The following is a 27143-nucleotide window of genomic DNA, read 5'->3' as shown; positions in this document are numbered from 1 at the left end:
GGTGGTCACTCACCCTCTGTGTTTTTGCTGGGAACTGCAATCCAGAGCTGTTCTTATTCAGCTATCTTCTAATCCATCTTGAATTATTTTTTATATATAATGAAATGCAAGGACCCAGTCTCATTCTTCTGCATATGGCTAGCCAACTATCTCAGCACCATTTGTAAATAAGCACCTGTTGCTTATTTTTGTTCTTTGTCAAAGATCAGATGACTGTAGATATGTGACCTTATTTCTGGGTTCTCTATTTAGATCTATCAGTCTCTATGTTTGTTTTTATGTTGGCACCATGCTGTGTTGGTTATTGTAGACTTACAGTATAGTTTGAGGTCAAGTAATGTGATACCCCCAGATTTGTTCTTTTTGCTTAGGATTGCTTTGGCCATTTTGGTTATTTTTTTCTTCTCTATGAATTTTAGAATAGTTTTTTTCTAATTGTGTGAAAAATGACATTGGTAATTTAACAGGAATAGTGTTGAAGCTATAGATTGCTTTGGCTAGTATGGTCATTTTAATGATATTGATTCTTTCAATCCATGAGCCAGAAATGTTTTTCCATTTGTTTGTGTCATCTATGATTTCTTTTAGCAGTGTTTTGTAGATCTTTTTGTAGCAGTCTTTCAAGTTTGGTTAGATATATTCCTAGGTATTTATTTTTTTGTGGTTATTATAAATGGGATTTCATACAACTTGATTTTAGATGGTTCAGTTGAAAAGGGAAGAAAGAGGAAGAAAGAATAGAAAGGGGGAAGGAAAGAAGGAATGAAAGCAAAGTATACATGTGGCTGGGCATGGTGACTATGCCTGTATCTAAGTACACTATGCCTGTATCTAAGTACTTTGGGAGGCCGAGGGAGGATTATTTGAGGCCAGGAGTTCAAGACCATCCTGGTCAATATAGTGAGATTTTGTCTCTACAAAAAATTTAAAAATTAGTTGGGCATGTTGGCACATGCCTGTAGTTTTAGCTACTCAGGAGGCTGAGGTGGGAGGATCCCTTGAGTTGAGCCCAGGAGTTCGAGACTATTAGCTATAGTTGCACCACTGCACTCCAGCCTGGGCAACAGAGTAAGACCCTGTCTCTTAGAAAAAGGGAGAAAGAAAAAAGTGTTGTGTCTTAATCTGTTCTATCTCCTATAACAGAAACATCATAAACTGGGTGACGTATAAACAACAAACATTTATTTCTCACAGTTCTGGAGAAGTCCAAGATTAAGGCACCAGCAGACTTGGTATCTGGTGAGGCTCAATGATGGTACTTTCTTGCTATGTCCTCACACAGTGGAAGGGTATGGCAGTTCTCTGTGGCCTTTTTTTTTTTTAAGGGCACTAATTTCATTTATGAGGGCATCTCCCAAGGCCCCCACTGTCAGGGCATCACAGTGATGACTGTTTAGATTTCCATATATGAATTTTGGGGAGCCACAGACATTCAGATCATAGCAGCAGTATACAGTGTGAAAAAGCAAATTTTTTAAAAGTAGTAATTTCACCAAAATAAGGAATATTTTAGGAAAAGGAAGTGAAACAATATATGAAAGGCAATGGAAACCAGCTGGGTACAGTGGCTCTTGCCTGTAACCCAGTACTTTGGGAGGCCAAAATTCGTGGATCCTTTGAGGCAGGAATTTCAGATACCTAGGCAACACAGTGAGACCCCTGTCTCCACAAAAAATTTTTTTTAAAAATTAGCCCAGCGTAGTAGCAAAAGTAATTCCACATTCATCACTGTGGTATTTTTGGATATTTTCCTAGTCTTTCCTCATACATTTGGACATCTACACAAAGTTCTCAGGATTACTGCCATTAAATCTGACAGTGTTTTCCAGTTGGTGTCTTATTTCTTCATTTCTTCTGCTTGGGAGAGCATTCTCATTCTCCATTTTGATCAAATCATCTGAAAGATGATACTGAGAATGTCAGCATAATTCACTCATTTACATATTCTTTTCTCTATTACTTGCTCATGAAATAAACACTTTTTAGAACTACATGCCAGAATGATAAAAGAATAAAATGTTTCCCATAAAACAGATATGTATTGAGTCTATGACTGAAATTATAATGTGCTATCATATAAAAAGGGTTGTGTGTGTATTTGTGTGTATATATACATATGCTTGTATTAAAACAACAAATAATGAAAAGATAACCCACAAAAGGAGCACAGAAAAGTTACTGATGGGAAAGGGAGGCAATAGGAAGAGGAAAACAAGAATAGAACCTCAAAAATACCTTATGAACTTAACATCTAAGAATTTACATTTTAAATAATTTTTGAAAACCCCTCTCTGAACATTGAAAACAATTCAACAAACTGAACTTACATGTATATTCACTGGTAGCATAACCATACAAAAGAGTAATTATTTCAAATGTCTTTAAAGCAGTAATTTTTTAATATATAGCCCCAGTTAGATATATCTTAAGGACAAAAACAATAGAAAACATGTATACACACACACACACCACCACCACCATCGCCCTCACCACAACCACCATCCCCATTGAGCTATTTACAGTAATCATATTTGTGGGTAATACTGACTTTTTTATTCCAAGGCTATTGTGTGTATATTGTGGGACAAAGCAAATTAGTAATTATTTGATATTCTATCATTCCTTGTGTCTTTGAGAATCCTCCAAAAGGAGATACAGATGAAAGTAAGAGTCAGACCCCGAAGTACTAAATGTGAATTAGAACTATCAATGTGAACTCTTGATATACACTTTCTCCTAAATTTTTTCCTAATTCTGAGTACAGAAAAGGCCTAGTACCAATGACTAAGCCATAAGCACTCCTAATGCCCTATTTTTGGTTTTGAAATACTATTTTCCATTAAGCAGAATTGGGTCCTTGGAAAAAGTATTAATTCTAGGACTGTGTAAGGAAAACTATAAGATGGACCTGGTACATCTTATCATACAGGTCAGCAAGAAAACTATCAAAGATGACTAGGTTCATATCATAAAGATTCAGATGCCAAACTGAAAAGGTTTTGACTGCTCAGAGAGAAGACAAATGAGCTTCAGTAAGGATAGTATTATGGATTGAAAAACATCAAATGTGCTTAATCCACGAGTTCCTAAAGATACTAACAATTGGCCACTGTTTTAAAGGACGATTGCTAACTAATTCATTGTTTTGAAAACTAATCTAAACAGCAAGGTAGTCGGGGAGTGACTTAAGCAATTATATTGCCTTTCCTATACAAACCATTGGATTACTAAACAGAAAATCAGGGGAAGTATTTTTTTATATAACTATTCTAGCTTTATTAAATGAAGAAAGAAGTATACAATTAGAATGTCACCATTTGGGGATCCCAGTGGATTACTGACTATAGGTATTGAGGATCAATAGCTGCTAACACCACAGAAAAAGAGACAAACAGAAAATATAGGCTTCAAATATAACACACCACCTTGACAAAAATCATTCAATTTATCTGGCCAAAAAAACCTTAAAACTTGATTTTGATCAAGCCTGTACATTACTACAGTTTACAAAAAATAGGACAACAGAACATCTTAGACTACAGCACGTGATGCAGACAGCAAAATGCATGCTGTGTGCAACTATATAGGACAAACAACTTGATTTTCTTTAGCAAGTGAGTTGTAAGGGAAGAGAAAACAAGACAGCGTACCCACATATTAAAAGAAACTTATGAGCATATCAACCCATCACAGTATGTTTTCTTCCTTGGATCTTGATTCAAATAAGTTAAAAAACAAGATGAACAAAAGATGTTTATGACATCTTTGAGAAAACTGGAAAATTGATGTTAAGGAATTACTGTTAATTATTTAGGTATGAAATAGTATTGTTTACATTTTTAAATTTTATATCTTTTACAGCAAATATTGAAATATTTACTTTTGAAAGAATATGATATCTGAGATAGGCTTCAAAATTATATATAAAAATTATTTTTGAAGCTTGTCTCAGATATATCCTTATATGTAATATGATATATGTAATCCTATATAATATATATAACAAAAGCATGGGATATGGAGTAGAGTTATAAGTGAAACAAGATCGGCCATAATCTGATAGTGTTGAAGCTGGGTGACAGGTTCATGGGGATTTATCCAAAGTAGTACAATTCTACAGTTAGATATGCTTAAACTTGTTTCATAATGCAAAGTGAAGAAAAAAAAAGAAAAAGAAAAGGGTTTATGGCTTTTAGTTGGCAGTATTTAAAAAAAAGAAAAAGAAAAAAGAAGCAACGTAAAAACCCTCTAAGGCCAGTTACAAAATAATTCAATACTCTTGCAGTGAAATGTATGTCAGCTACATATATGTATTATAGGTAACTTGGAAATATATCCATAATGTAATATTAAACTAAGAAAGAAGTGGTAAGCAATATGTATAGTGTAATAACATTTTAGCATGTATCGTGCTTTCCTAGTAAGCATGTACCTACTGAAGTTTTATGTTTCCTCTACTCATTTAAAAAAGTACATTTAAAACTTTATTGCATGTAGCCTTTTAATAGTTTTCTATTGACTTCAATACAGAAAAACATTCTCCTGTCCTTGGGATAAGAGGTCTGCATCAAGGAAGTTGGCAGTATTAGAAAGGAGAAACTGAACCATGCAAAATAAGAAGAAAGCAGCAGGATTTTTTAAAAAAACAATATTAAGGCAAAAAAGTGAAGAAAGAAAAGGTTAGAGTGATATGCTTCGAGGAACAAGTTAAAAGTGGGATAGGCATTAGAGATCAAAGAAAAGGTAGGCAGAGATTTAGTGACGAGGTTCATTTGGAAAAGTGCAAAAAGACAGCAACATTTCCTAACTTCTTCTTTGCTATCTCCTCCTCAACGTTCTCCTTAACAGTGTACAACTCCCAGATTCAGAGCTAAGTTGACCCTTTACTGGCTGGTGCCAGATGCCAGGTGAGTCCTATGCCGTTGCCAGATACACTACTTGCCATTGGGGGTACTTCCTGTCTCCTGTAGGAGGGTGGGGAACTGGGGACAATTAGATATAGCTAAATGAGGGTGACATTTGCTGAAAATTAGAGTTTAAAATCCCAGTATTACTGTGGAACACATAATGGGAGAGCTGATAGTAGTTATCCCTGCAAGGGCAGGGATAAAGGGACAAAGAGGGGCAAATACACAGGGCCAACAAGTTAAAAAAATAAAATAGAACAAAAATAAATAATTCTGGGCAATAACATGTTAGCCATTTTCCTGTAACTAGACTATAAAAGTGATCTCAACTCTCTTATCTCTCTCTGGAGATAATACCTGCTATCTCATAGACATTTCTTCTCTGTTTTACCTTTCCTCCTGGATCATTCAGCTTTCTCTCCAAATTCTTCAGCATAGACAGCCTCTTCCCTATACTCTGAGATAATCCTATACTCAGACCTGGATATCTCGGGCAGGATGGTCAGGAACTACTCCAGTATCAGTAGTTCCAAGATGTGTTACTGTGTATTGCTGCTCTCCATCATTGATGGTGAAGAGCCTGAAGCTGGACACTTGAGGCTCAAGTAAATACCCGTAGTATTCTGTCTGAAGAACTCCTGACCAGAAGCTCCCTTCCCGTGTGGGCTAGATTCTTTAACTATTTGACACTTCTCTGGTTCTTCTGCAATTGGTCTGAATACATTCCTGGGTGAAACAGCTCAGACTGGCTCACTGTAGCAGTAGATATACTTCAGGCTGATGCTAAGGCATAACGCATCGTTGTTAAAGAAGATCAACTCCAAACTGGAACAAATTTACTCAGAGTGAATGGCTGTGATAAAGGCAATGATTAGAAAGTAAAAAGAAATTTCTGTGAAATAAGCAAAAATAACATAAAATTAACTAAGAGACATTTTAGTTACTTCAGGAATAAAGAATAAGACACTATTCGCTTTTAGAACTATAAAATGTAGTGAAATATTCAGATGATTAAGAAAATAGGTGCAAAAAGCGATGGCTCGGCCTGCTTATATTGCATGTCAAAGATGGGTCAATTAACGTTTACAGGCATACATTGGAGATACTGCAGATTTGGTTCTAGAACACTGCAAAAAAGCTAATATTGCAATAAAGTGAGTCTCACAGTTTTTTTTGGCTTTCCAGTGTATATAAATGTTTGTGCCATATGACAGTCTATTAGGTGTAGAGTAGCACGTCTAAAAAATGCACATACCTTAATTAAGAGATTTTTATTGCAAAACAAGGCCGGACTCTTCAGTGACTCATAATCTTTTTGAGGCTGCAGGGTCTTGCTGATGACTGCTGACTGATGGCTGACCAGGGTGATAACTGCCGAAGGCTGGGCTGGCTGTGGCAATGTCTTAAAGTATGACAACACCGAAGTTTGCTGCATTGATTGATTCTTCCATTTGTGAACTATTTCTCTGTGGTACTCAGTGCTGTTTAATAGCATTTTACCCACAGAACTCTCAAAATTGGAGTAAAACCTCTCAAACTCTGCCACTGCTTTGTCAATTAAGTTTATGTGCCATCCTAAATTCTTTGCTGTTATTTCAACAATTTCAGAGCATCTTTATCAGTAGATTTCATCTCAAGAAACCACTTTCTTTGCTTATCCATAAGAAACCAACTTCTCATCCATTCAAATTTTATCATAAGCATGAAGCAATTCTGTCACATCTTCAGGCTACACTTCTAATTGTAGTTCTCTTGCTGTTTCCACTATATCTGCAGTTATTTCCTCCACTGAAGTCTTGAACCTCTTAAAGGCATCCATGAGGATGGGAATCAACTTCTTCCAACTCCTGTTCATGTTGATATTTTGTTCTCTTCCCATGAGTCACAAACGTTCTTGATTGTATCTGGAATGTGAATCTCTCCAGGAGGTTTTCAGTTTACTTTCCCCAGATACATCAGAGGAATCACTATCTTTAGCAGCTATACCCTTATAAAATGTACTTCTTAAATAAGGAGACCTGAAAGTTGAAATTCCTCCTTGATCTTTGGGCTGTGGAATGGTTAGCTGTGTTAGTAGGCATGAAAACAATATTGACCTCTTGAGGAGCTCTTCAGTGACTGGTGCATTGTCAATGAGCAGTAATATTTTTAAAGGAATCTCCACCCCCACCCTTCCACAGTAGGACTCAACAGTAGGCTTAACATATTCAGTAAACCATGCTGTAAATAAATGTGCTATCATCCAGGCTCTATTTTTCCATTTTTAGAGCACAGGAAAAGTAGATTTAGTGTGATTTTTTTTGTGTGTGTGTCTGACACAGGGTCTTTCTCTGTCACTCAGGCTGGAGTGCAGTAGTGAAATCTTGGCTCACTACAACCTCTGCCTCCCTGGCTCAAGCAGTCCACCCACCTTAGCTTCCTTAGTAGCTGGAACTGCAGGTGTGTACCACAACATCCAGCTAAGTTTTGTACTTTTTTTTAGAGACAGGGTTTTTCCATGTTGCCCAGGCTGGTCTCAGACTCCTAGGCTCAGTTATCCTCCTGACTTGGCTTCCCAAAGTGCTAGGATTTCAGGCATGAGCCACCATGCCCAGCCAGCATGATTCTTAAGGTCGCTAGGATTTTCAGGTTAGTAAATGAGCATTGGCTTCAACTTTAAGTCACCACCTCCATTAGTTCCTATCAAGAAAGTCAGTCTGTCCTCTAAAGCCAGGCACTGACTTCTCTCTAGTTATGGAAGTCCAAGTTGGTATCTTCTTCTAATATAAATTCATCTACATTAAAGATCTGTTTAGTATAGCTGCCTTCATCCATCATCTTAGCTCGGTTTTCTGAATAACTTGCTGCAGTGTCTACATCAACATTTGCTGCTTTAGTTTGTACTGTTATGTTTCGTAGACAGCTTCTTTCCTTAAACCTCATGAACCAGCCTCTGCTAGCTTCTGACTCTTCTTCTGCAGCTTCCTCATCTCTCGCAGCCTTCGTAGAACTGAAGAGAGTTAGGGTCCTGCTCTGGATTAGGCTTTGGGTTAAAGGCATGTTGTGGCTGGTTTGATCTTCTTTCCAGATCACTCAGACTTTCTCCATATCAGCCATAAAGCTGTTTTACCTTCTTTTCACTTGTTTGTTCAGTGGTGTAGCTTTAACTTCCTTCAAGAACTTTTCCTTTGCATTCACAAATCACTGTTTGGTGAAAGAGGCCTAGCTTTCAGCCTGTCTCAGCTTCCAGCATGTCTTCCTCACTAAGCTTAATTATTTTCTAGCTTTCAACTTAAAGACAGAGATGTGAGACTCTTCCTTTCACTTGAACACTGAGAGGCCACTGTAGGGTTATTAACTGGTTTCATTCCAACATTGTTGTGTCTCAGGGCATAGGGAGGCCTGAGGAGAGAGAAATCGGGGAATGGGTTGAAGAGTCAGAACACACCCCGCATTTATCAGTTAAATTAGGCATCTTATATGGGTGTGGTTAGTGGTGCCCCCAAACAATTGCAAATTATATCAAAGATCACTGATCACAGGTCACCATAATAGATATAATAATTTTAAATTTTGAAATACTCAATTTCCAAAATGTGACACAGAAACATGAAGTGAGCACATGCTGTTGGAAAAACGGTGTTGACAGACTTGCTTGAGGCAGAGTTGCTACCAACTTTCAATTTGTAGAAAACACAGTATCTGTGAAGTACAATAAAGCAAAGTGTGAGTAAAATAACATATGCCTGTATAACTTCTTTGTGCCAAGAACTGTGCTAGATGATCTCAAAAGTTTGTTTGTATTGAGACAGTTTTACTCTCGTTGCCCAGGTTGGGATGCAATGGCACAATCTTGGCTCACTGAAACCTCTACTTCCCAGGTCCAAGCAATTCTCCTGACTCAGCCTCCCAAGTAGCCGGGATTACAGGCATGCATCACCACATCCAGCTAATCAGATGCCCCTGCAGCACCTGACACTGCTAACTACTCCCAATCTCCTAAGAAACACTTCACTCTTCTGGTTGCTTTTCCATAAGTTGGTTTTTGTAGTGTTTAGCCTAATGCTTGGCACTCAGGAAGAACAGTCATGCATTGCTTAATCACATGATTATGTTCTGAGAAATGTGTCTTTTGGCTATTTTGCCATTGTGAGACTATCATAGAGTGTACTTCCACAAACCTAGACTGGTAGAGCCTACTATACACCTATGCTCTAGGGTATAATCTATTGCTCCTAGGCTAAAAACCTGTACAGCATGTTATTGTATTGAATATTGTAGGCAGCTGTAACACAAAGCCAGGTATTTGAATATCTAAACACAGAAACTGTACAGTAAAAATATGGTATTATTATCTTATGGAACTACTATTGTACATGTGGTCTGCTACTGACTGTAACATTGCTATGCGGTATGTGACTGTATTGGCCGTAATATATAAGTGCCTGTTAAATGTTTCCAGTGACCATTCTTTAGTCTGCTTCATGGCTCTTACTCTGCCTGCCAAAATTGTCTAGTATCCTAAATTGAAATCCAGCCTTATTCTCATCCCACATTCCTTATGGGCAATCTCAACCATTCTATGACATTAGCTTTCACCTGAAAACTCCCAAGTCTGATTCTCTCATCCCAATCTTTCTTTGGAGCTCCAGACCCTTATAGTCCAGTGGTGCATTAGACCCTTTCACTTGTACGTCTTATAAGCATCTTCAACTCACCACCAAAATTCATCATTTTCCCCCTGCGACCAATTTTTCATCCAATATTAGCCATCTCTTATAAAATAGTACCACATTTACCAAACATTTAGCCTTGGGTACATTTATTTATTTATTTATTTTTTTGAGACGGAGTTTCACTCTTGTTACCCAGGCTGGAGTGCAATGGCACGATCCCAGCTCACCGCAACCTCCGCCTCCTGGGTTCAGGCAATTCTCCTGCCTCAGCCTCCTGAGTAGCTGGGACTACAGGCACGTGCCACCATGCCCAGCTAATTTTTGTATTTTTAGTAGAGACGGGGTTTCACAATGTTGACCAGGATGGTCTTGATCTCTTGACCTCATGATCCACCCGCCTCGGCCTCCCAAAGTGCTGCAGTTACAGGCGTGAGCCACTGTGCCCGGCACATTTATTTTAAATAATACTTATGTAGTACTTAGTATGTGACAGTAAATGCTCTCAGTACCTTTTCTTTGTCACTTTCATCAATCTAATTCGTTATCAGGTCTAGTTAAATCTGTAATCTTTAATACAGTTCCATCTGGTGCCCTCTTCATTTCTGTTGCCAGTGACTTACTTTCACCAACTTACAGTTTTGGTTCTTTCTTTAACAACTAAAAGTCTCTTGTCTCTCTTGCCTTCAGTTTTGCACCCTTACAGTTTATTCACCACACCACTTTAGAGTATTTCTAGAATGCTAGTAAGACTACATTACTCCTCTGCTTAAATCCAGACAGAGCATTTAACTGCCCAACTACTGTGCATTGCCACAGTTTACTGGGTGCTCCCAAATGGCTTATAGGAGTACCAGCATACTGATCTCTTCAGTTACCAGGGTGGCCAGGAAGGCTGATGTCCTTAGCCTAGTCTCTTCTGCTTGCCAGTGTGCATACAGATTTTATTTTTGTACTGTGACATTTATGGAAAAGCACACTGCCCTATAAACTTTAAATTCCTCAGCATATTTCAGTTACTCTCTACTCTCTTTGCCCCACCTCTGCCACTCTTGTTGCCCAGGCTGGAATGCACCCACCTTCATTTATTTGCAGTTTCCTGAAATGGTTTTCTGATCCCTCCTTCATATACTCCATCCCTCAAGGTCTATTTCCTCTTTGCTATTCAACTTCAGACAGTCCACAGAGACAGCTCTTCTATTGCCTACTCAGGGAAGCTATCTTTAACATCCCACCTCCAAAGTCCCTTTGTACAAAGTTTATTTTCCTCAAGGCAAGTTGTCTTTCTCATTATACTATACAGTAAAAAAATGCCTTTTATCTGGCATAGTCCAATTTTTGCGACATAAAGTCTGGCCCAGTGTGCAGCACTCAATGAATACTTGCTTGAATGTGCTGACTTCTCAATGTTGTCTTACCCAGAGGAATTCACGTACCACTTCCCTTTGTTTTGCAGAATTGGGAGGATCGTGCAAAGTATTTTTCTTTAAGTACTAAGCCTTTACAGATATACAGTATCATGACAATTTGTATAGGGGATTTTTGTGAAAACTCTGTAAAACCATTCAGGTAAAACAGTCGTAGGATTCAGGAAACATACAAGGAAACCAACTTTTGGCCATAAGGACCCGTCAGCCTAGGGATTCCAGTGAGGCTTCCCCGCTGGTAAGTCTGTGCCCCCATCTGAGAAGGAGGTGCCGTGCTTTGTTCAGTTCTCTGCGTCTCTGAAATGTCTGGTGGAGCCGACACAGAACACAAAATCCAGATCCTGAGAGATCTACATAAGAGGGGAACTCGAGCAAGCCCAGGAAAATAGGGCAACAGCACCACCTCCAAGTACCGTGATCCTTGGATCGCTGAGAAAGTACAGAGGTTTTGCATGGGTATAGGAGACCAAGACAGCGCCTACACAGAGACCGGGGACACTAAAACCTGAGCACTTCTCTAGGGGAAAGGAAAGAGTTGGTCCACAACGCACAGGACACTAGAAAAAACGTCCATATTCTAACGCACTTGGGCCGGCTCCTCTGCCGCCTCTCTAGGAATCTTGGAGGACCCATCCCATCAGTCTCAGTGGTGTATTTGTGCACATGACCTGGCTGGCCTTTGTGAGCTCAGAAGCCGCCTCAAAAAGGCTCAGGCCGACCACCGTGTTCAGCAGCCACTCAGTCTGGGCTGACTTCTCTCTCTCCTCGGCTGAAGACACTTAACTACTCTCACTGGATCCTGATGCACCCTCGGTTCCCTAGGACCCTGGTTCTCTGAGGTCTCAGGCATCAGGATCTTCTCCTCTGTCCTCAGGGAGATTCCTTAATTCTGCCCCAGTGAGCACCTTAGAGCCCAACCAAGCTCCTAGGATGGCTGATGGGGGTGCAGGAGTCTAGGCACAGGCACACTCAGAGCTCCTCCCACATGAGGTCATGTCTCTCAGAAGATAAAGGGCTTTCCAAGCCAAAAAACCCAACCATCCAACCGTGGGTCAGGTATTAGCTGTACTACACCAAATGTCCAGTTACCTTCACTCTGCCCCGCCAAGGGTCAAATGCAATAATCAACACTCACCTGAGGAAAGTGGAGACAAGAGGGGAAGATGTTGGCTTGCTTTATATTGTTTTAAACCTGTTTAAATAAACCAGGTCCCACCAAGTTACTATCCCTTATTACATACCCTTCTACAATGAGTTAGCAGAAGTCAGGGGTGATAAGGGGAGGCCACTGCCACCCCCACACCTGCAGTTGTGCTGAACACAATCACAATCAAGGAATGATCTTGAGGCAGTTCTTGAATAGCTGCCTGAAGATCTACTGACACACTTACGGCAGGGTCAGCTGTCTTTGGTACCATTCAGTGGCAAAAGGGCTCCCCTCCACAGCCAACAAAGGATGTGGTAAATTATGAAACTACTTGGTATAATATCCGCCCCCTCCCCTTCACACAACGACTTGCTTAAAATGGCTCACTGTTTGTCCTAACACTGCAAGCTTTTGATTCAGTCTATCTTCTCACTTTTTCTATTTTTTTTTTTAGACGGAGTTTCGCTCGTTACCCAGGCTGGAGTTCAGTGGAGCATTTTCAGCTCACTGCAACCTCCGCCTCCTGGGTTCAGGCAATTCTCCTGCCTCAGCCTCCTGAGTAGCTGGGATTACAGGGACACGCCACCATGCCCAGCTAATTTTTTATATTTTTAATAGAGATGGGGTTTCACCATGTTAACCAGGATGGTCTTGATCTCTTGATCCACCTGCCTTGGCCTCCCAAAGTGCTGGGATTACAGGCGTTATCTTCTCACTTTCTTACAGCATAAGGTTGAACACTGTCCTCTATTGGTCCCTATACCACTGAAATGCTCCTGTGCTTCCAGGACATCATCCATCTTGTCTGGTAAACCATTCACTCAATAGGTTCATCTTCGGTAACTAGCTATGTTAAGAATGGGTTTATCTTAATGGAGTTTGGGTGAGGGGGTCCTGTGTTTTGTTTCTGCAGACATATTATCCCATCCCTTCTTGCCTAGTCCAATAGATCTATTACTGGGGGTTATCTTGGGCTAGTTGGCTACACCTAAGTCTCCAACAGCCTTTGTTTCATATATGTTCTGCGTTAGTTTTCACAACAGAACATTGTAACCATTCTGATTCTGTCTCTTCTATCTCCTTGGTTGAAAAACTATTGACTATAAAAATTATTATAGGGACCACACATCCTGGTTTATGCCTGTTGTCTTGGTGTAATTATTAACAGCACTCCTTTTCATTTTCAGTGAAAAGATTCTAAGGCTCTGTTTCAGAAACTGATTCAGTAGGTAAGTGCAGATTCTCAGGCTCTGTCTCAGAAACTGACTCAGTAGGTCAATGCAGGTTCTCAGGCTCTGTCTCAGAAACTGACTCAGGTCAGTGCAGATTCGCAGGCTCTGTCTCAGAAACTGACGCAGTAGGTCAGAGCAGATTCGCAGGCTCTGTCTCAGAAACTGACTCAGTAGGTCAGCACAGATTCGCAGGCTCTGTCTCAGAAACTGACTCAGTAGGTCAGTGCAGGTTCTCAGGCTCTGTCTCAGAAACTGACTCAGGTCAGTGCAGATTCGCAGGCTCTGTCTCAGAAACTGACGCAGTAGGTCAGAGCAGATTCGCAGGCTCTGTCTCAGAAACTGACTCAGTAGGTCAGCGCAGATTCGCAGGCTCTGTCTCAGAAACTGACTCAGTAGGTCAGAGCAGGTTCTCAGGCTCTCTCAGAAACTGACTCAGTAGGTCAGTGCAGGTTCTCAGGCTCTGTCTCAGAAACTGACGCAGTAGGTCAGCGCAGATTCGCAGGCTCTGTCTCAGAAACTGACTCAGTAGGTCAGCGCAGATTCGCAGGCTCTGTCTCAGAAACTGACTCAGTAGGTCAGAGCAGAGTCGCAGGCTCTGTCTCAGAAACTGACTCAGTAGGTCAGAGCAGGTTCTCAGGCTCTCTCAGAAACTGACTCAGTAGGTCAGTGCAGGTTCTCAGGCTCTGTCTCAGAAACTGACTCAGTAGGTCAGAGCAGGTTCTCAGGCTCTGTCTCAGAAACTGACTCAGTAGGTCAGTGCAGGTTCTCAGGCCCTGTCTCAGAAACTGACTCAGTAGGTCAGTGCAGGTTCTCAGGCCCTGTCTCAGAAACTGACTCAGTAGGTCAGCGCAGATTCGCAGGCTCTGTCTCAGAAACTGACTCAGTAGGTCAGTGCAGGTTCTCAGGCCCTGTCTCAGAAACTGACTCAGTAGGTCAGTGCAGGTTCTCAGGCCCTGTCTCAGAAACTGACTCAGTAGGTCAGTGCAGGTTCTCAGGCCCTGTCTCAGAAACTGACTCAGGTCAGCGCAGATTCGCAGGCTCTGTCTCAGAAACTGACTCAGTAGGTCAGCGCAGATTCGCAGGCTCTGTCTCAGAAACTGACTCAGTAGGTCAGCGCAGGTTCTCAGGCTCTGTCTCAGAAACTCAGTAGGTCAGCGCAGATTCGCAGGCTGTCTCAGAAACTGACTCAGTAGGTCAGAGCAGGTTCTCAGGCTCTGTCTCAGAAACTGACTCAGTAGGTCAGTGCAGGTTCTCAGGCTCTGTCTCAGAAACTGACTCAGTAGGTCAGAGCAGGTTCTCAGGCCCTGTCTCAGAAACTGACTCAGTAGGTCAGAGCAGGTTCTCAGGCTCTGTCTCAGAAACTGACTCAATAGGTCAGTGCAGGTTCTCAGGCTGTCTCAGAAACTGACTCAGTAGGTCAGTGCAGATTCTCAGGCTCTGTCTCAGAAACTGATTCATAGGTCTGGGGTGAGGCTCAGAAAACTGCAGTTCAAACAGACAACCCAGGTGACTCTAGTGCAGGCATCATCAAGAAATAGTGTCTTCAACACTGCCTTTTGGCAGTTGGCATAGAAAACTAGGGATAGGTTCAAAGAGACCTAAAAATCACAGAGGTTTATAGACTATGCTTTTCTCCCTATCCATTTTATGGGAAATAATAAAATGTGTGAGGAGTAAAGGTCAGTGAGATTATTTTCACTGCTTAAACAACAGCATCTAAAAACTTAGACCAGATAAATAAGATATTTCTAATAATGAGGATGAAGCACATTTCTTGGCAACAATCTGTCCCTGCATCTATCTTTCCATTTTTCCTTTGGTCACCATTTTTTGCCCAATCTAACTTTAGAGTTTTAGCATCTAACTTTACCTTCTGATTCCCTTTTATGTCCTCATATTTTGTTCTTTTTTCCTTCCATCCCACTTCGTTGCTGCTGTTGTTTGCAGATGCCTATAATGAAGCCCAGGGTTCCAAGTGTAAGTGTCTATGAAACCATATATAATTCACAGTGATCCCTGTTCATAATTGGTTTCCTTTTCAAATTTATTAAGGTGATAAAAGATAGATTACTACAAGTGCTTAAGCACTTTGGACTTCACTTTTCTCATTTAGGTATGATATTTGCTAAGCTCTTAAAATCTCTTTTTAAAACTATTATTTTCTTACCAAACACTAAACTCATTCTGAAAGTACAAGGCCTTCTCAATATGGCTCCTACTTGCCATCTCCCACTCTCTGTTGATCCAGCCAAACTCAAAAGCTCTTGATTCTTGAGCATATCTTTGATGGGTCTTGCCTCACCCTGCCCCCTCTGACCAAAAGATATTCCTCTACTCCCCATCTCCCTCTCCAAAAAAAAAAAAAAATCTTTTTTCTGAATTACTAGTTCAACATTTAACCAATGAAACAAGTATATTGGTATATATTTTATATCTCAAACTTATTCCACAGAAAAGATTTCACATTTTATAATAGCTTTAATTTTAGGTACATTTTTCTTTTAAAATCTCCTGAGGTAATTTTTATTTTTTTAGAAAATTTAAAACAACCTTCCACTATAAACTTTAATATTTTTTTTAGAGAAAAAGTATCATCAGATACAGAAAATAGGAGTCATTTCCAAATGCTAAATATAAACAGATACTTGATATTACTGAAATCTTGACCAAGAAATCAAAATTATAGCTAGAGTTTTCAGAACTCTATTTACAGCTCTAGGTTAATGCGGTTGCAAGATTCTCAGTTATTTCTTGATGCAGCATCTACTGTGCTGAACAGTGCTCAAAGGAGTGTCAGACTGTCCTCAAGAACCAGTAAGTTTATTTAAATGGATTTGAATTAATATTTCTTACATGTTGCTCACCCATAGAACAGTGACTGCTCTTTCAGACTAGACTTTTCAAGGTAACATAAAGCAGTAGATACTGGTCCAGGAAACATCTGAAAAGAGGTCTATGCTAGAGTCTTAATGGGTTGAATAAAGGAGCCAGGGTGGTAAAAAGGGAGAGAGAAGTGAGAGAAATTTAGAAATGTGAAAGGGAGACAACTAAGAACTTTGTCCAAGAAGAACCAGAATAATTGCAGAAGCAGCCAATGTTTACATGCCATTTCTCAATTAATGAGGAATGTGCACACTAGATTAAAGATTACCAGAAAAGAATCTACACAATTACTATCAGGAAACAAGGGAAGTTAGTCTGCTGTCACGTCACTTGAATCATGCTAAGCATCATTGCATTCTAGGTGGTACATCTGTCTCTACAGCATATATAACATCTTCTGCTCCTTAGGATTTTCCTGTTGTTGAGAAAAACAAGATATTTTGAGAGGCTGTGAGAAAACAAGCACAAAGCAAATTAAACATCCAACATTCAGATGCAGGTATAAAAATTCATTCCATTAGAAATACATCCTTCAGGCTGGGTGTCGTGGCTCATGCCTGTAATCCAAGCACTTTGGAAGCCAAGGTGTGCAGATCACCTGAGGTCGGAAGTTCAAGACCAGCCTGACCAACATGGTGAAACCCCATCTTTTTTTTTTAAAAAAAAGAAAGAAATACATCCTTCAAAAACCTCATCTGTTCATATGTTAAATCTTTTAAGACCTGATGTAATGGAATTAGCCAAGAATGCTGCTTCAACATATGGAGAGGCATTTAAGATATTTATAAACTCAGAATACTATAGAATATCTATTATATGACTTTATGGAATACCTATTTACATAAGAAGTTGATCTTACTTGAAACTGAAGTCAACTATATTTTTCTTCACTCAAAAATCTGTAGCTATTTCTCTTAGAAATAATTTAACCTCAAGAAAATAAAAAAATATTCTTGAGGAAATATAAGATTTTTTATAGGCTGGGAGTGGTGGCTCACACCTGTAATCCCGGCACTTTGGGGTGCTGAGGTGGGTGGATCATGAGGTCAAGAGATTTGAGACCATCCTAAAAAAAAAAAAAAAAACAAAATAGTGGGGTGTGGTGGCATGCACCTGTAGTCGGGAGGCTGAGGCACAAGAATCACTTGAACTGGGAGGTGGAGGTTGCAGTGAGCTGAGATTGTATCACTGTACTCCAGCCTGGTGTCAGAGCGAGATTCCATCTCAAAAAAAAAAAAAAAATGTTTTATAATACCCACAATTAGCCTCAAGTACTGACAAAAACAGTTTGAAATGTCAAGTGTTAAGAATATGTGATAGAACCAAATACACTAAGCTGAAAAATACCACCCATCACTTCTCCATTTCTTTGTAGAAGAATTATGTGCAATTCTGGTTGCCCACACCTTGTTTCCTAGCTCATATAAAAGCCGTTAGCTTTTGAACAGAAGAAACTTAACTTGGACTAAACTGGGGAGAAGAGTGAAACAGAATATGTAACATTCTTAAATAGTGGTTTTTTTTCATCTATAGGAGTTTGTCAAATAAACTATGGAGAATGAAGAAATAAAATCCTATTAACTTTATTTTTAAAAAGTTCTGTGTTATGATGTGGACATCTCTAAAAATTATATTCTTTCATGAAAACTGCAAGGTATTAGAAGAGTATAAATAATATGCTTTTTGAGTAATGGAGGAAATAAGATTATACCTTCCTATTTCCTTACATTTACAGAAAGAAACACACGGAAAGATACAGAAGAAACTAATAAAATGGCTACCTATAAAGGGAAAAAGTAGACCTTTTTTGTATTATTTTGATTTTTGAATCAGGTAAAGAATGAGTTATCTTTCTTAAAAAAGTCCTGCTAAGTAAATTGAATTTTAAAAGTTAAAAATAATTACAAAAATAAGTAAAATGCTTCCAATGAGGAATAAGTAACGACAGTCTTTCCTGGACTCCGTGGCAAATTAAACAGAAGAGTTGTACATTTATTGAAACATACAAATGGGGGGGGGTTGTTGAGCAACTTCAATGACTTATAAATGCAATAAATTTCATATACTTGTAATTTTAATTTGGTGATATAATGCTCCCAGCGGCTTAGTAGAAAGAGTGTTACTCAAGGAACGAGGTTCCAGCTCTGCTTTTAACTGGCTCTATGATCTTAGTCACTTCGGAGAACTTCTTCTTATCTGTCAAATAAGGCATGCAGAAGGGATCTCTATTATAAAGCCATGCAGAAGTGATTCTGTTATTCTTAAGTTACATGCTGGATACTGGATATTCGGGTGTATTCCAAACTCAATTGTTTTCACCATAGGTTTTCCATTTCTTTGTCTCCTGGACCTTGTATAAAGCTTTGTAAAGAGTTACTAAGTCAATGTTAAGAGAAAGAAATTTTTTTATGTATGACCTTGGTGGTGATCAATAGTAAATGCTGAGAAATGTGGAGGTTATAAAAAACAATCAACATGGAAGAGTGATCATACTCTTCTCTTCCCTGATGTTTCAGATTTTTCCATACAAAATATTGAATAAAGTAGAAAAAGGCAAAAACAAAAAATGCTCATTATATGTTATGGAAAAAACAAAAAGAGGCCTATATTTTCCAATCAAAAGTCTCAGGTGAGATATCAGATTTTTCACTAAGTTTCTTAGTCTCTGTGAAAATTTAAAATCATGAGGAATATTTGTTATGAAGAGCCACTGAGCTGCTCATAACATACAGTTGCTTCAATTTCTTAATTCCTGACTAAAGGCTAACTTACTAAAAAGTCTACAGCAATCTAACTTACTGTAAGTCTACATTTATACAGGAAGATTCATCTGCCCTTTTTGTGGGTTAAAAAGCAAATTATCATATGTGAATGAAAAGTAGTCAGGTAACCTATATTATGAATTTTAATATAATTATTTTTAAATTAATTTTTAAATACTAAAGGAACTGCCTTTGAGATTATTTTATAGTCAGGCTACATATAATTATTTTAAAACTTTTTAAAAAGTTTTAATAAACCAGGATGAAGAAGTTTTCCTGAAATACACTTAGAAAACTTCTTGCACAGATGTGTATGAAAGTAGGTCTACAGCATATATAATGAAGTCAACACAAGAGACAGTATTCAGTGTTGCAGAGCTGAGGATGTCATGGACCAGAGAACTCAACAGATGTATTTCAGATATTATGCTCCTCTCTGCATAAAAATAAGGGAATTTTTATTGGCTTTCCCTTGACTTTCTATGCTAGAGGACGCAGCAGGGACAAAGAAAGAAAAAGTACCCTTGCCATCTTGGCTAGTGGTCAGATGTCAGGAAACTTTTCCTACCTGTTCTGAGGAGCTAGCTTGATTCAGCCACAGGATGGACTTTCCGATGCTGGATTAGGTTGCAATGGTAAATGAAGTTCTTGCCACATTCTTCACATTCATAAGGCCTCTCTCCAGTGTGAATTCTCTGATGCTTAATGAGGACTGAACGTCGACTAAAACTCTTACTGCACTGATTACACTGGTAAGGTTTCTCCCCAGTGTGAATTCTGAGGTGATGGAAAAGCCCAGCGTTCTGGCTGAAGGCTTTGCCACAAACACTGCACTGGTAGCGCTTCTCCCCAGTGTGGAGTCTCTGGTGCTGGAATAGGCCTGACCGCTGGCTGAAGGCCCGCCCACACTCAGCACATTCATAAGGCTTCTCACCTGTGTGTGTTCGCTGGTGCTCAATAAGAATGGAATTCTGGGTGAAGCTTTTTCCACATTCACTACAGATATAGGGTCTCTCCACTGAAGAGCTCACCCTTTGCTTTTCCAGTCTGCCCTCATGGTCACAGGTATCTCCATACTCAGGCATCTGAGTAATATTACCATTCAGTTTTCCAGGAACTTGTACAGGAGATTTCACTTCCTGAGAAATCTCCTTCTTTGGGGCTAACTCCACATTCCAAGTCCCAGCCTTGCCATCTAAAATAATGATAACATGAAAGGTAACAGGAAGTATGAAAGATAACATGTTATCTTTCTAAAGACAAAAGAAAAAAGTGGCCAGGAGAATGGGTGGAAGGGGACAGGTAGCCACTTTTTCTGTTTATTTTTTTACTCTAAAACTATGATACCCAGACCTCAGGGAAAAGATGCACTGTATTATAACTGCTTACTTGTTTGCCTCTCCCATTAGACTGTAAACTTCATGGGAGCAGGGACCACATCTGCCTTGTTTATCACTGTCTCCCTGGTACCTGGCATACGGCAGACACTAAATAAATGTGTTGAATTGATAAATATTCAGAGAATGAGGAAGGCTCTCTGAGGAAATTCTAATCCTCACCAATCTCCTGAACTAGGCACACCTCTCGCAAATTATACTGACGTTGCTCTTCCAAGGCTTGGAATTGGCCATTTGACGACTCTTGAGCTGATCCTGGAGTTGCCTTCTCCTTTACAAATGCTTCCTCGTCATAAGCATGAGTCAGGACCTGGTGGAAATCAAGGACAGTTGGGAACCAAATATCAGAGAGAACACTGCAAGGAGGCCTTTTCAGGGCCACTGGATAGAAAAGAAGGACCAAGAAGCTGGCAAAGAAAAAACAGAAGCAGAGAGATTAATGGCCTACAGAAGGTCAAGTCTGGCATAAAAAATCCTCTTCTTGTTACAGTGAAATCCCATACTTGTTCTTATAGATACAAACACCTGTTCTCCTATCTTCTCACCTGCTCTCCTGGTTCATCCAGCTCTCTCTCCAAATCCTCCAGCACAGTCACTGCCTCCTCTCCACTCAGAGGGCGGTGTTCTCTCATCCAGGCCTGGAGCTCCTCAGGCAGGATGGTCAGGAACTGCTCCAGCACCAGCAGCTCCAGGATCTGCTCCTTTGTGTGCATCTCTGGTCTCAGCCACTGATGGCAGAGCTCCTGGAGTCTTTGAAGAGCTTCCCGGGGCCCACGGGTCTCCTGATAGCAGAACTGCCTGAAGCGTCGACGAAACATCTCTCTTGTATGAGGGTTATTTCTTGACAGGCCTGATTCTGGCCCACAGGAGTATTCCTCCTCTTCCTCCTTTACCTTCACTGCCAGATGTCCTTCCTGCATCTCTGCAGTCTGAAGGGTCAAGGTTATGGACATAAAAGGTTTAACTATCCAGAAAAAGAATCTATTCTTGGTAATTCTCCCTTGATCTTTTCTTCTGGAAACACCAAGATCTAGACAATAATTTGCAAAGAAAAAAATATAAAAATGCAGAAAGCCTCAGGACAAGGAGGGACTGGAGTATTTATACTAAAATCAGCCACTTTGTCTCATGAAGAAGGAACATCAAAATATGATTAATAGTAGATACTTTGGACATACAAATCCAGGTAATATAAGAAGAAATGGAAGAAACAAAAACTCCTAGTTTACCAAATGAAAATACTGTTTCATTCATCCTGAATGAAACAGCTCAAATCAGCTTGAGTATATTGGGTTTCAACTTGAATGGCAGGATACTAAATTCAGGGCAAATTTTAGCTGTATGAGGGTAAACAAGCACTTTGAGCCCAAGTAGTCACAGATGACATCAAGAATCAAGGAGAAAAAGGAAATAAACGGAGGATGGAGGGAAAGTAAAGAAGATAAAAAGTAAGAACGTTAAGCAATGCACTTAGAGAGGGGAGGCAAAGTCTCCCCAGTCATGGGAGGGATGGAGGAGAGATCTAGGTTTAACATGTGGGCTGAGAAATCATCCTGCTGGTCGCATTCCCTCCAAAGTCTTAAGCTTCATGTTTTGAGCCTTGGTCTCTTCATTCTATAAAATAGGAATCCTAAAACCAACATTGCATATCTTTCTAGGTTGATACAAAGATAAAACGAGGATAATGAGCACAAAGAAGCTGGGTGCTTAGTAAACTCTAAACTGATAACACCGTTGTTATTTTTCTTATGTTACTGTAAGATGAAATGAATATCTTAGTGGTTTAAGCGCTAAGGCAAAAGAATCAAAGTAGTTGACTGTAGTGGTCTAGGCTCAGAGATATTAAAATGAATGAAATACTGATTCTGGTACTTTAAAACAGGAGTAGAATTTGAGGTTTTTCTTGCCCTTTAATTTCTTGGAAATTTTTTCTTTTTGAAGCTACTTGAAGGTAGAGAGTGGGCAATTTTACGTAAAAGAAAATTACTGCTAATAAAAAGACAAATGTCTATGACTCCTAAGGTCAGGAGTTCGAGACCAGCCTGGCCAATGTGATGACACCCTCTCTCTCCTAAAAAATACAAAAATTAGTTGGGCATGGTGGTATGTGCCTGTAATCCCAGCTACTCAGGAGGCTGAGACTGGAGAATCACTTGAACCCAGGAGGCGGAGATTGCGGTGAGCCAAGATCATATCACTATACTCCAGCATGGGCAAAAGAGCAAGACTCTGTCTCAAAAGAAAAAAGAAAATAAAAACAAACAAACCTACGAGCAATCTTAATTAGTATAGTACTTAATGAAGGCAATTTTCTGAAAGAAAAACAATTATGTGACCCAATGATTTCTAAGTACCATTTGAAGAAGAGACTTTCAAACCTTTTTGACCAGGACCCTTATTAAGAAATATTTTATATTATAACCCAGAACATACATACACGTGCATATGAGTGTATGTTTGTGCATTTATGAGATATATAAATAACTTAAATAATTTCACAAAACAATATGTATGCTTGCTCTATATCATGAAATACAATTTTTTTATTGCATTTTAGGTTTTGGGATACATGTGAAGAACATTCAAGATAGTTACATAGGTACATACATGGCAGTGTGATTTGCTGCCTTCCTCCCCTTCACCTATATCTGGCATTTCTCCCCATGCTATCTCTCCCTAACTCCCCACCACCCACTGTCCCTCCCCTATTCCCCCCAACAGACCCCAGTGTATAGTGCTCCCCTCCGTGTCCATGTGTTCTCTTTGTTCAATACCCGCCTATGAGTGAGAACATGCGGTATTTCATTTTCTGTTCTTGTGTCAGTTTGCTGAGAATGATGTTCTCCAGGTTCATCCATGTCCCTACAAAGGACACAAACTCAACATTTTTGATTGCTGCATAATATTCCATGGTGTATATGTGCCACATTTTCCCTGTCCAGTCTCTCATCGATGGGCATTTGGGTTGATTCCAGGTCTTTGCTATTGTAAACAGTGCTGCAATGAACATTCGTGTGCACGTGTCCTTACAGTAGAATGATTTATAGTCCTTTGGATATATACCCAGTAATGGGATTGCTGGGTCAAATGGAATTTCTATTTCTAGGTCCTTAAGGAATCGCCACACTGTCTTCCACAAGGGTTGAACTAATTTACACTCCCACCAGTAGTGTAAAAGTGTTCCTATTTCTCCACATCCTCTCCAGCATCTGTTGTCTCCAGATTTTTTAATGATCGCCATTCTAACTGGCGTGAGATGGTATCTGAATGTAGTTTTGATTTGCATTTCTCTAATGACCAGTGATGACGAGCATTTTTTCATATGTTTGTTGGCCTCATGTATGTCTTCTTTTGTAAAGTGTCTGTTCATATCCTTTGCCCACTTTTGAATGGGCTTGATTTTCTTGTAAATTTGTTTTAGTTCTTTGTAAATTTTGGATATCAGCCCTTTGTCAGATGGGTAAACTGCAAAAATTTTTTCCCATTCTCTTGGTTGGTGATTCACTCTAATGACTGATTCTTTTGCCGTGCAGAAGCTGTGGAGTTTGATTAGGTCCCGTTTGTCTATTTTGGCTTTTGTTACCAATGCTTTTGGTGTTTTGGTGATGAAGTCCTTGCCGACTCCTATGTCCTGAATGGTTTTGCCTAGATTTTCTTCTATGGTTGTTTTTGGCTATTAGGTCTTATGTTTAAGTCTTTAATCCATCTGGAGTTAATTTTAGTGTAAGGAGTCAGGAAGGGGTCCAGTTTCCGCTTTCTGCACATAGCTAGCCAGTTTTCCCAACACAATTTATTAAACAGGGAATCATTTCCCCATTGCTTGTTTTTGTCAGGTTTATCAAAGATCATATGGTTGTAGATATGCTATGTTGTCTCCAATGCCTTTGTTCTGTTCCATTGGTCTATATCTCTGTTTTGGTACCAGTACCATGTTGATTACTGTAGCCTTGTAGTATAGTTTGAAGTCCCAGTAGTGTGATGCCTCCCGCTGTGTTCTTTTTGCTTAGAATTGACTTGGCTAGGTGGGCTGTCTTTTGGTTCCATATGAAGTTTAAGGTGGTTTTTTCCAGTTCTATGAAGAAGGCCATTGGTAGCTTGATGGGGATAGTGCTGAATCTGTAAATTACTTTGGGCAGTATGGCCATTTTCACAATTTTGATTCTTCCTAACCATGAACATGGAATGTTTCTCCATCTGTTTGTGTCCTCTCTTATTTCATTGAGCAGTGGTTTGTAGTTTTCCTGGAAGAGGTCCTTTACATTCCTTGTTAGCTGTATTCCTTGGTATTTTATTCTCTTTGTAGCGATTGTGAATGGCAGTTCGTTCTTGATTTGGTTCTCTTTAAGTCTGTTATTGGTGTATAGGAATGCTTGTGATTTTTGCATATTGATTTTGTATCCTGAGACTTTGCTGAAGTTGCTTATCAGTTTCAGGAGATTTTGGGCTGAGATGATGGGGTCTTCTAGATATACTATCATGTCGTCTGCAAATAGAGACAATTTGACTTCCTCCTTTCTGAATCGAATACTCTTTATTTCTTTTTCTTGCCTGACTGCTCTGGTTAGAACTTCCAGTACTATATTGAATAGGAGTGGTGAGAGAGGGCATCCTTGTCTAGTGCCAGATTTCAAAGGGAATGCTTCCAGTTTTTGCCCATTCAGTATGATATTGGCTGTTGGTTTGTCGTAAATAGCTTTTATTATTTTGAGATACGTTCCATCAATATCGAGTTTATTGAGGGTTTTTAGCATAAAGGCCTGTTGAATTTTGTCAAAGGCCTTCTCTACATCAATTGAGATAATCATGTGGTTTTTGTTTCTGGCTCTGTTTATGTGGTGAATTATGTTTATAGACTTGCATATGTTGAACCAGCCTTGCATCCCCGGGATGTATCCTACTTGATCATGGTGGATAAGCTTTTTGATGTGCTGTTGCAATTGGCTTGCCAGTATTTTATTGAAGATTTTTGTGTGTATGTTCATCATGGATATTGGCCTTAAGTTTTCTTTTCTTGTTGAGTCTCTGCTAGGTTTTGGTATCAGGATGATGTTGGTCTCATAAAATGATTTGGGAAGTATTCCCTCTTTTTGTATTATTTGGAATAGTTTCAGAAGGAATGGTAACAGTTCTTTGTGTGTCTGGTAAAATTCGGCTGTGAACCCATCTGGACCTGGGCTTGTTTTGAGTGGCAGGCTCTTAATTGTTGCCTCAACTTCAGATCTTGTTATTGGTCTATTCATGGTTTCGACTTCTTGGTTTAGGCTTGGGAGGATGTAAGTGTCCAGGAATTTATCAACTTCTTCCAGCTTTACTAGTTTATGTGCATAGAGTTGTTTGTAATATTCTCTGATGATGGTTTGAATTTCTGTGGGATCTATGGTGATTTCCCCTTTATCATTTTTTATTGCATCTATTTGGTTATTCTCTCTTTTCTTTTTTATTAATCTGACTAGTGGTCTGTCTATTTTGTTTATCTTTTTGAAAAACCAGATCCTGGATTTATTGATTTTTTGAAGGGTTTTTCGTGTCTCTATCTCCTTCAGTTCTGCTCTGATCTTAGTTATTTCTTGTCTTCTGCTAGGTTTTTAGTTTTTTTGATCTTACTCCTCTAGCTCTTTCAATGTTGACGATAGGGTGTCAATTTTGGACCTCTCCTTTCTTCTCATGTGGGCACTTATTGCTATATATTTTCCTTAGAGACTGCTTTAAATGTGTCGCAGAGATTCTGGTATGTTGTGTCTTCATGCTCGGTTTCAAAGAACTTCTTTATTTCTGCCTTCATTTCGTTGTTTATCCAGTGAACATTCAAGAGCCAGTTGTTCAGTTTCCACGAAGCTGTGCAGTTCTGAGTTAGTTTCTGAATTCTGAGTTCTAACTTGATTGCACCATGGTCTGAGAGACTGTTTGTTATGATTTCCATTCTTTTGCATTTGCTGAGGAGTGATTTACTTCTAATAATGTGGTCAATATTAGAGTAGGTGTGATGTGGTGCTGAGAAGAATGTATATTCTGTGGATTTGGGGTGGAGAGTTCTGTAAATGTCTATCCGGTTTTCTTGTTCCAGGTCTGAGTTCAAGTCATGGATATCCTTGTTAATTTTCTGTCTGGTTGATCTGTCTAATATTGACAGTGGAGTGTTAAAGTCTCCCACTATTATTGTGTGGGAGTCTAAGTCTCTTTGTAAGTCATTAAGAACTTGCCTTATGTATCTGGGTGCTCCTGTATTGGGTCTGTATATATTTAGGATCATTAGCTATTCTTGTTGTATCAATCCTTTTACCATTATGTAATGTCTTTCTTTGTCTCTTTTGATCTTTGTTGCTTTAAAGTCTATTTTATCAGAGATGAGAATTACAACTCCTGCTTTCTTTTTTGCTCTCCATTTCTTTGGTAAATCTTCCTCCATCCCTTTATTTTGAGCCTTTGTGTATCCCTGCATGTGAGATGGGTTTCCTGCATACAGCACACAGAAGAGTTTTGGTTTTTTATCCAATTTGCCAGTCTGTGTCTTTTGATTGGTGCATTTAGCCCATTTACATTTAGGGTTAATATTGTTCTGTGTGAATTTGATACTGCCATTTTGATGCTAGCTGGCTGTTTTGCCCATTAGTTGATGCAGATTCTTCATTTTGTTGATGCTTTTTAGCATTTGGTATGTTTTTGGAGTGGCTGGTACTGGTTGTTCCTTTCTATGTTTAGTGCTTCTTTCAGGAGCTCTTGTAAAGGAGGCTTGATG

General features: G+C 39.4%; 1 protein-coding gene across 21 annotated transcripts in view; it reads right to left on the bottom strand.

The window, feature by feature from the left end:
- Positions 1 to 1160: 1160 nt before the first annotated feature.
- Positions 1161 to 27143, bottom strand: part of ZSCAN23 (zinc finger and SCAN domain containing 23) — a 33899-nt gene continuing 7916 nt past the window's right edge. For 4 of the 21 annotated variants that reach the window (XM_054254708.2, XM_035294719.3, XM_054254709.2 and 1 more), the window contains exons 3-6: positions 20953 to 21437; positions 20570 to 20717; positions 19579 to 20205; positions 3252 to 8288 (exon numbers count right to left, since the gene is read on the bottom strand). In XM_054254708.2, coding sequence (XP_054110683.1) covers positions 19592 to 20205; positions 20570 to 20717; positions 20953 to 21360 — 1170 coding nt within the window. In that variant the 5' untranslated portion in view covers positions 21361 to 21437 and the 3' untranslated portion in view covers positions 3252 to 8288; positions 19579 to 19591. Of the gene's footprint in view, positions 1898 to 2385; positions 8589 to 15781; positions 16664 to 18208; positions 18445 to 19578; positions 20206 to 20569; positions 20718 to 20952; positions 21438 to 27143 lie in introns of those variants that run through there. The other 17 variants (XM_078368091.1, XM_078368093.1, XM_078368098.1 and 14 more) reach the window with 13 other exon arrangements.

Source organism: Callithrix jacchus, chromosome 4, assembly GCF_049354715.1.
Source record: "Callithrix jacchus isolate 240 chromosome 4, calJac240_pri, whole genome shotgun sequence".
In the NCBI taxonomy this organism is placed as follows: Eukaryota; Metazoa; Chordata; class Mammalia; order Primates; family Cebidae; genus Callithrix; species Callithrix jacchus.
This window is presented reverse-complemented; position numbering and strand designations above follow the sequence as displayed.